General features: G+C 35.2%; 1 protein-coding gene across 1 annotated transcript; it reads left to right on the top strand.

The window, feature by feature from the left end:
* Nucleotides 1-5669: 5669 nt before the first annotated feature.
* On the top strand, nucleotides 5670-9401 carry LOC127092882 (uncharacterized). The gene is made up of 5 exons (XM_051031774.1): nucleotides 5670-5807; nucleotides 6082-7412; nucleotides 7513-8487; nucleotides 8594-8718; nucleotides 8858-9401. Exons 2-5 carry the CDS (start codon nucleotides 6089-6091, stop codon nucleotides 9089-9091), a joined length of 2658 nt encoding a protein of 885 aa, XP_050887731.1. The 5' UTR covers nucleotides 5670-5807; nucleotides 6082-6088; the 3' UTR covers nucleotides 9092-9401.
* The last annotated feature ends 973 nt before the right edge of the window (nucleotides 9402-10374 follow it).

The raw sequence follows: 10374 nt of genomic DNA, 5'->3' as shown, positions 1-10374 counted from the left end.
TTTAAATTGAATAAATGCCAAATAATTGTGTTGACCTCTTGGGATGGTTTGTGTAAGTTTGACTTGTGTTGTTGGGCTTTGGTCAAGGTTGATTTGACTTTGCTAGGCTAATATCATTGGATTTAGGGGATTGATGGAATGTACATTCCATCTCCCAAAATGAATGAATGATATTAACTTGGTAAAAGTCTTCCTTTAACCAATTTGAGTTATGATCCATTCCCCTCCCTCTTCATCTAATTCCCCTTCTTTATGCATTCATTTCATTTGGCCTATGACATCTCAAAATCCTAAGGCTAGTTGATTGCAAAATCAACATAAGTATGGATGAGATTAGGCCACCTCTTTTGCATATTCTTTTTGTATGTGGTACGTTTCATGAGCATAGTCCATTATACTATGTCTCTAACATGCATTAACACCAAAATTCTATTGTCCGGCCTCAAATAGTTGTGACTTCTACATAAGTCCAATTACGATTGCTTAACATATCGTTAAATTTTTTACACAAAAGGAATAACATTCTAGTTAGTGAGATTGTAAGTCTCCCCTCTTTCATGGTATTGTGTGAAAATTTGGCCTTTTTCCTTCCTTTGGAAGATGTCTTGGCTCAAGGATCCACGCTTGTGATAAGTGGGTTGAGTATTCTCCAAAGAATGACTTAAAACAAAAAAAAAACAAAAGCAAAACAATACTAATTTCTAACTCATTAACAACTAACATTTAATTTCAATCCATTTACTTTAATGCTATTTAATTTCAAGTCTATATTCATTTGCCATTATTCATACCATTCTAATTTTTTATGTTAATGCCATTTTCATTTTGTCCATTTGGACCATATTGTGTGATATATTTTGCTTGTGTATATTTTGTTTGTTTGTGTGGTCTTTGACCATTAATGTACATAATAACAACAAAAACCCTAAAAAACTTTTGTGTGGACTGTTGACTTGATCTTGGACAATTGGACTTAGAATTTAGGCAACATTCCTATGCTAAAGGACTTGGCCAATGCCAACTGTTGTGAAACCCAGTGCTTGCAATTTGAACTTCATCTGATACGTCTTTGAAGATCCCTTTGAGTTCATTTGCAACATGATCATTATGAAGATGTTATTTTGAACCTGTGACTTGTGGAACTCATCTGCTACATGGGCAAATTTGAAAGACATCATGGAATGGCTAAGGCTTGGATGAGGCTATCTTTATTTGATGCCTTGCTCTTTAAGATAATAGTGTATGCATTGTTTGTGGCTTAATTCTAATATCCAATGGAATTTGGGATTTCTATAAGACATTCTTGTCTTGCTACCCATTGGTCAGATCTTTTCAACTCTTAACTTTTAATTTTGTGCATAGGATTAGTCTCTTCATCTCCTCCCCACTTCTGTAATTTCTAAATCTCTCCCTCCTTTTAAAAATACTTCTTTGCTTGTGCTTGTCTTTTTTTTAACTTAGACCCTTTGCAAATTAGAAACTTTGGCCTTATGCCATTGCATTTCAAAACTTCTTTTCTTAAATCAAACTTGTCAATAAACTTAATTATACTTGACTTAAAATTTTCAAAAAAACCAAAAAAGAACTAACTCATTCAAACCATTTTAGGCCTTTGTGCCTTTCAAATTAATTTTTTGACTAAAAGCAATGCATTCACTTTGAAATTTGTATCACGAACTACGAGGTTTTGATCCCTCATTTTTATGTTGATACGTAGGCACAAGTCCGAAGGTCTTGTCAAACACAAAAATATAATTAATGAATTCTTCTCTCATCCCCCCTTCTATTTGTTTGTAAACATCACTTTATACAAAATACATATGCACACAAGAAAGGGCTCCCTATGAGTACCTAGGACACTTTGGGTGCTAACACCTTCCCTCTGTGTAACCAACCCCCTTACCTGTAATCTCTGACATTTTATTAGTTTTGATTTGAAAACTTCTTACTTTTGGGTTTTGTTCGTACTTTTCCCTTTTACCTTGGAAACAATAAAAGCGCGGTGGCGAATCTTGTTATTTGATGTCTCGCTTATCCATAGCTTGATGATCATGAATTTACCGCTACACATAGTATTACAATGATCCTAAGAGACTTGAGTGTGATCAGAGACAAGAGGGCTAGTTAGGGCTCCATCGTGTGAACCCTAACTAATTTTTGGAAAGAAGAGACATTTTGATAGAGCATGACCATGAGTGATAATTGGTATTGGATAGGTGAGGAGTAACAAGGGAGAGGCTAAGGTTGTCACTAGGGTGCATAAAGAAAGGTTTAAGCATGTCATATTGATAAATGCAATGAGGGTTTTGTGTGGGATCAGAAAAAAATGTGAATCTTTGATGGTGGAATTGGATTTTGGTGAAGGTGAAGTTGTATGTTGACATTTGGGTGGCGGGGGAGTTTCTTCGTTGGTTGAGTCGTCGTTGATCATGATTGAGGAAGAGAAGAAATTGAAGAAGAAATATAAAGGGGATTTTTAGGCAGGGTTTCGAATTGGAAAAAGAGGATGATGAAAATTGTTGAAGGTTGATGAAGATGTTGGGGAAATCTGTTGAAGTTGTCGAAATATTTTGAAGTATTTTTGGGAAAACGGTGTAAATCGTTGGATATCAATGAAGGGGTGATGGGTTTTTCTAGGGAAAGTTGTAAGATCTTTGAAAATTGATGAAGATCGTGGTTTTAGGGTTGAGGCAAATGAAAATTCTGGATAAAAGTTGTTGAATGTGTTGAGGATTTTGAAGATTTTATGGGGAAATGGTTGAAGATCGATGAAGGTGTTCTTGGTTTTGCTAGGAAACATTGAAGGAGAGATGAATGAGGTTAAAGATTGGTGGCATTTTTCTAGTTTTTTCTAGGAAGTTAAAGGTATGATGAATATAATTGAATGTGGTGTATGAAGTTTGATGTTTTTCCTAGATTTATCTGTGGAAAGGTTGAAGAAGGTGTAATTTTCTGGGTTAGTTTCTTGATTGATAAAGAGAGATATGGAGATGAAAAAAGATATTCAGTGAAGATGAGAGAGAGAGAGAGAGAGTGATATATATATATATATATATATATATATATATATATATATATATATATATATATATATATATATATATATATATATATATATATATATATATATATATATATATATATATAGAGAGAGAGAGAGAGAGAGAGAGAGAGAGAGAGAGAAATTGTAAAATGACTAGTTTTACTAAATTGAAAAGAGATTAAGTAGGGAAAGATAAGGGTAATCTCGGGGGTCCAATGTGGTAAGGACACGGGGAAAGAAAAAATTACCTTATCTTGAGGGAAAGAACATTGCTGAAATGAAATCTGGTTGAATTGATAGCAGAAAACCACATGCAAGTTGAGATAGAGGATGTAGTGAAAGGTCAAATAAGAGATGAGATAAGTGAAAAGTTGATGGAATATCAAAGTCGTTTCTGCTGATACCATGTTAACTTTACACATTGGAAGCGAATATTTTCCATATGAAAAGGGAAGCGAAAATAAAATTGGAAAAACTAATAATATTCATTTAATTTTCGTAAGATACAAAGATCTCGGGCTTTCATATAAGTATCTGATGGCAATTTCCATCCTACATAGGCTTGTCGTCCAACTTAGGTAATGATTAGTTGTAATTTAGTGGATTTACATACAATCGAAGACATTTTTATATGGCTCAAGAATATTCAAATGGTCAAACATGTTAGAAAAAGGTTGAATAAAACCATGGTGAACGTCGATTGGCAATTAGTGCCCCCTCATGTAATAACTGAAGTCCTTCCTCAACATGATTCTGATCATAACCCTTTATTGATCAGTTGTAGCAAGTCTAAATGGCAACGTTAAAAAAAGTCACTTTCAAGCAGCTTGGATTTCTCACCTTGATTATGAGAAACTTGTTGGTAATACTTGGAATGCTTCTGGTCCTACTGCAACGGTTACATTGGCTAGCGTCAAGGAAAAATCCATCATTTTCAACAAGGAGGCCTTTGGTAATATTTTTAAGAGGAAAAGACATATTGAGGCTCTTATTAAAGGTGTCAATCAGCAATTGGATATCTCTTCATCATCTGATATCATCCAGTTGGAAAAATAGCTTCAGGAACAATTCTCAACTATTCTAGAAGAAAAATAACTTTTATGATTTCAAAAATCTAGAGAAAATTGGATCAAATTTGGGAATAGAAACACCAAATTCTATCATGCTCAAACGGTGGTTTGGAGGGGAAGTTTTAAAGAAAAAAACAAAAAACAAAATATGTTTAGTAATATTATTAAGTCATTATATATAACCAACAACAACATCCAAGTCTTATGTTAATAAGAGGAATCAACTACATAGATCAAATTCCACCATAATATTCTATCTAATATCATATTTTTATCCAATTTGTTAATCTCGAGATCTTTCTTAATAATTTCTATTATAGTTTTTCTAGATTTTCCTCTACATCTAGTTGTTTGACTCATCTCGATCTGATCTACTCTCTTTGCATTATAAGGGTTTTCTCTTTATATTTCCAAACCACCTAAGCATATTTTTTTATCATCTTTTCTACTATAGGTGCTATCCCAACACTCTTTAATATTGTCATTTATAAACTTATCCCACATCCAGACATCCAACGGAACATCCACATTTCTGCTTCAGTTACTTTAATCTCGTGTTTACTCTTAATCGTCCAACATTATGTCACGCATAACATAACATGTCTTATTGTTGTTCGATTAAAGTTTTCCTTCAGCTTGAGTAGTACTTTTGTGTCATATAAAATCCCTGATATCCTCCTCCATTTCAGTTATCTAGCTTGAATTTAATGGTTTAAACCCCTTCTATTTCTCCATCATTTTGAATTACGGATCCAGAATATTTGACTTGTGGGATGATATGATCTTCAACTTTCACCTCTAGGTTAGAAAAGTTTCTCATTTTGCCGATCTTACCTTTAATATACTCTGTCATACTTCTCCTTAGGTGAAAACCATCTGTTTCTGAGACATGTCTTCAAGTCTCCAACCTATCATTTAAATCTTCATTCGACTCTCCAAGTAGGATTATATCATCTGCAAAAAAAATATATCCCGATGCTAGCTCTTGGACGTGTTTCATAAATACATCTATAACTAAAGTAAAAATGTAGGAACTTATGGTTGAACCTTCGTGCAATCATAACGTCTTTCCATCCTATAACTAAAGTAATAATGAGAAAATCGTATGTCTCTCCACCCTAATATCCTTTCATATATATCTTAGATTATTCGAATATAGGCAATCTTAACGTCTTTTTTCTCTAGAACTCTCCATAAAATCTCTATAGTCAATCCATCATATGTCTTTTCTAAGTCAATGAAAATTAGATGCAAGTCTTGTTGGTCCATTCAATAATGTTATATTACAAGTCGTATTAGATAAATCGCTTTCATAATTGATATTCCATACATAAAAATACATAAAAATTAATTAGATAAAAAAATATTATTTTAGAAAGAAGATAGATGAATGACTAAAATGATGGGTGAATGGAGAGTAGATATAACACTATAGAGCATTCAAATCCATGGCACACATATTTAAATATTGCATTTGCATGCAAAAAGACAAACACGTGGCACTCTCTTTCCACAACACATGTCACCCCTTTCTTCCTAGCACGTTTCAATGACAAACATAAATGAATCATGAATCAGAACACACACTTTCTTTCCTCCATTGAATTTAGCCATCATAGAACTAAGGGTGAAAAACTGACATAGCTAGCTCTTTGAAGTTTTGAAGCTTACTCTTCATCCTATATCTAGTTAAGGTAAATCTATGATCTTGCTTCTTATTCTTCTTTATATTCCTCTCATTCATTATTCTCTTTTCAAACAGATTTTTATTCTACAAATTGGAATTGTAACTGACATGCTTATATAGTTAAAGCTTCTTTCATTTCAGCTTATTTTCTGTTTCCTAGGATAGCTTAGGAAAGCACTTTATGTGAATGAAGTTTGACTATTTTATATTTTTGTTACAAAATCTAAATTATAGATAATCACTTATATGATAGCACTAAATTAAGTTGTTTATCCAAATAGGCAGAATATGATGGATTTGGAAGAAACAGAAGATGAAGATATGGATACTATTATTACTAGTACTAGTCAACAACACTGGTTTGAGCCTAATGCCAACAGTGGCGACAAAGTGAACTGTATGTTGGAGAGGGGACTCAATGTAGGAAGGAAGATATTAGTCTTTGGTTTTGTAGCAACTTCTGTTCCTCTTGTTGTTCCAGGATTTTTAGTTGCTTCTGCTATTGGTCTTGTAGTTTCTATGCCTTGTTGTTTCTTCTTGGTTAGCCATAGGTGCACTCAGAGTTTAATGAGTAAGTTGCTACCTAAGCCTAGGCTTAATTCTTCTCAAGATGTGTGTTTTAAGCAAGATATTGATGTTACATATATAGACAAAGACGATGAAGCGAAGAGAGATAGCGAAATAGTTGATGTTAATGAGGAAACTGTGATATTGGATAATGATTATGAACACGGGGTTGTGAAAGAAGAGTTCGAGCCTGAATTGACGCATCATTCAGGCGATGCCGACAGTGTCATTCATGATGATGAGAACATGGAAGGATACCTAAGTGGAGAAAGTAGTGAGGAGAGGCTAATGAGTAGAGGTACAATTATTGAGGGTTTTGATGAAACTGAAGAACTCAAAGCATCCTTTGAATTTGGGGACACGGCGGTTGTTTTAGAGGAATATGGAGATGAGGTGAAAGAGGGTGATATAGAGGAAGAAGAGATGCAAAAAGAAACAAAAGGGCTATTAGAAAAAATTAGAGATGAGGGTAGGAATGATATGAGAGGAATTTCTAGTGAAACAAGTGAAAATGATCAAGATATTGGTCAAGTTGTTGAAAACATGGAAGAGAAACAGGATTTGGGGACGGATGGAGAAATGTGGAACCAAGAAGATTCAAAAGTATACAAGGAGATGATTCATTCGGTTCAGTCAAGAAACGACGATAGTACAAATATTGTTTGCAATGACGTGGAATCATGTGAACCTACAAGAGGTATATTAGAGTTAGAGGATGATGGTTTGAATGATTCGAAGAAGCTGGTGGATGAAACTTCTGAGTTGCTGGATGGAAGAAGTTTACAGGATGAACCAATTGGCGATTTGCTGAAAGAAATGCATGTTCTTCATGCTTTGGTAGCTGAGGACTCATCTGAGGTTGAAGAAGTCGAGCCTGCTATATCTAACCTTGTGAATCAAGAAACAGAATTGCGTGAATATAACAAAAGAATGAACTCACCAGATGCAGATGCAAGAGAAATTGCTGATGAAGTTGAGTTTCATTTGTGTGACGAAAACATAATAGACGCGGAAGCGTACTCGTGTACAATTGATTTGCATGAAGGTTAGGCCATAGTATATATTTATGTATATAGGTATGCCCTTTCCATTCTGGATTCCATTTATTTTTAAGCCAATAACTAAATTAGTTTATTTGCTCGCAGAACCTTCAAATGTGAAAGAGGAGTTCGAGCCTGATTTGTCACATCGTTCAAGTGATGTCGACAATGTTGTCCAGCACAATTGTTCTGAAGAAGACAACAATGACTATTTCGCTCAGGAGGAAGAGGAGGAACCTTCATCACAAAATCACGATGATGAGAAGATGGAAGGATGCCTAAGTGGAGAAAGTAGTGAGGAGAGGCTAATGAGTAGAGGCACAATTTTGAAGGGTTTTGATGAGACTGAAGAACTTAAAGCACCCTTTGAATTTGGGGACGCAACGGTTGTTTTAGAGGAATGTGAAGATGACGTGAAAGAGGGTGATATAGATGAAGAAAAGATGCAAGAAGAAACAAAAGGGCTATTAGAAAAAATTCGAGATGAGGGTAGGAATGATATGAGAGGCATTTCTAGTGAAACAAGTGAAAATGATCAAGTTGTTGAAAACATGGAAGTGGGACGGGAAGAGGAACAGGATATGGGGACGGACGGAGATATGAGGAACCAAGAAGATTCAAAAGTTAACAACGAGACGATCCACGATGATAATACGAGTGTTTGCAATGAGGTGGAATCCTGTGAACCTACAAGCGGTATATTAGAGTTAGAGGATGATGGTTTGAATGATCAAAAGAAGCCGGTGGATGAAACACCTGAGTTGCTGGATGGAAGAGGTTTTCAAGAGGAACCAAGTGGCGATTTGCTGATAGAAACGCAGGTTCTTCATATTTTGGTAGCTGAGGACTCATTTGAGGTTAAGGAACTCGAGCATGTGATATCGAAGAAAGGGGAATTAGATGAGAACATATCTAACCTTGTGAATCAAGAAACAGATTTGTGTGAAAATAACAAAAGAATGAACTCGTCCGATGCAGATACAGATGCAAGAGAAATCCCTGATGAAATTGAGTATCACTCGTGTGACGAAGACAGAATAGATGCGGGAGCGCACTCTTATACAATTGATTTGCATGAAGGTTAGACCATAGGCCATAGTATATATTTATATATGTATATGCCATTTCCTTTCTGGATTCCATATAGATTTTAGGCCAATATCTAAATTAGTTTATTTTTTTGCAGAACCTTCAAATGTCACGGTTGATATGCATACAGATTCGTTGGAGGTTCTTGTTTCGTCCGAAGAACAGGAGTCCACCTCATCTAAATGTGCTTCTGAAAAAAACTTTGTTTGCTCTTCTGATGAGGTAGAAGCCCCTAATTTGAGTGTATTTTCATACAATAATCTTGCTACTAGATGATGAACATTCTGCGGTCTGAGTCATAGGCACAATAGGCCGAGGCCCGGGATCAAATATCGTGTGCTAACGGTTTGAGTTTTTGCAGGTTCTATTCAACGACGAGAACATATGGAAACAGATTCATGTCGTCCGGAAGATAATAGGATATGAAGGTACAATCCAAGCATCATGTGCAGATGAATTGAAGGCTCTCTACATCTTCACTGGAGTTGAACCTCCCAGTTTTGTCAAGGAGAACCTCTTGGACCCAGCCGAAATCAACGAAAAGCTTCACTTTCTCATGTCTATAGTCGGAGTTAAGATGACTGATTTGCCTTAGAGTGCTGGTGTGTGAGACAGTCGTAAATTTCTTTTCTGATTTGTATAATAAGCTTCATTGTGTTGTGTTTCTAATTAACTATGTCTCTGGGTTGCTTTGTATGTTCATAAATTAATGCAAGAGGAAGAGTACGTTGGAGTGTTTTTCGTTTTTCTTCATGGTTCAATGTTGGCCATGTTTTGAGAAATAAACTTAGAAGTACATTGGAAAAGTGGAACCTAGTTGGTGTTGTACAGAATCATAATTTCAATTTTAGTATCTATCTATGGTGAAGAAAAATAATCTCTGGCTCAAGAATGATTAGCCATTATGCGTCGTGTCTGATGCATAATAGAGGAAGTCTTGATGTTTTCGAGTTTTCTTGATGCATACTTTACAAATCTCCACACTATATCTAAAAATGACTGTGATGTTAATTTCTCTATTGACCACTTTGCTGTTCTCTCTAAATTTTAATCACTCATCGATATAATTGATTAAGTTCAAGCTGTTTGAACCTTGACCTAGATAAGGACTTGATGAACACATTCTTTGAATTGTCTTTCGAATTTTATAACAGTTTTGTCCTGGCCATTTTTAAAACTTTCTTATATTTGATTTTATTTTTAATTTGCATCAGTTATACAGCATAACATGCATTTTATCATGAATAACGCCTAAAATATCAAGTAGAGTAAACTCTTGAACATGTCGTCAGATCGGTTGAAACATTTCTTAAATACATGTAAAATCAATAGGTAAAAGGTTTCGAAATCAAGCTTGCAAACGTCAGTATTATTAATCTACTATTCACGTAGTTTAATTTGGTGTGCTGTTAGCTGACAAATTTCGGTCCAAGAAGGCAAAGCATGGTCGATTAGAAAGTCCGTCGGAAGATTAGGTCGATGAGGAAAGCTGACAGTCCAGGGTCGACATAAAAAGGAGCTAGTCGAAGTCGAAGGATATCACTCCATGATCAAGCGATCGTGGGTGGCAGAAACGTGGGTAGTTACCTACGTACATGGGAGAAGTGGGCCGACACGTGTCATCTCGAGACAGATTTGCAACCTCCCAACGGTTAATTTTTACTAGTATTTATGCAAGTTGTAGGGATCATTTCAAACATGATATTTTTAGCATTTGCAGTAGGAGTGCACTTGAAGTACCAAAGCGTTTACGAGAAAAGAGTCATCTCCCTACGAAAAATGTACTTTTGCTTCCACTTATATTTATCAGTCATTTAACTTATCAAATTGTCTTTACCTTGTTGCGTTTACTTCCACCAGACTTTTGTCTTTTATTGC

This window comes from Lathyrus oleraceus, chromosome 6 (genome assembly GCF_024323335.1).
Source record: "Lathyrus oleraceus cultivar Zhongwan6 chromosome 6, CAAS_Psat_ZW6_1.0, whole genome shotgun sequence".
In the NCBI taxonomy this organism is placed as follows: Eukaryota; Viridiplantae; Streptophyta; class Magnoliopsida; order Fabales; family Fabaceae; genus Lathyrus; species Lathyrus oleraceus.
Note: the sequence above shows the minus strand (reverse complement) of the source record. Positions and strands in the feature narration are given on the sequence as shown.

Coding starts and splice junctions, on each gene's coding strand:
- LOC127092882 (XM_051031774.1), top strand. CDS start 6,089: ATGATGGATTTGGAAGAAACAGAAGATGAAGATATGGATACTATTATT. Junction 7,413..7,512: donor TACAATTGATTTGCATGAAG/GTTAGGCCATAG, acceptor ATTTGCTCGCAG/AACCTTCAAATGTGAAAGAG. Junction 8,719..8,857: donor TTGTTTGCTCTTCTGATGAG/GTAGAAGCCCCT, acceptor GAGTTTTTGCAG/GTTCTATTCAACGACGAGAA.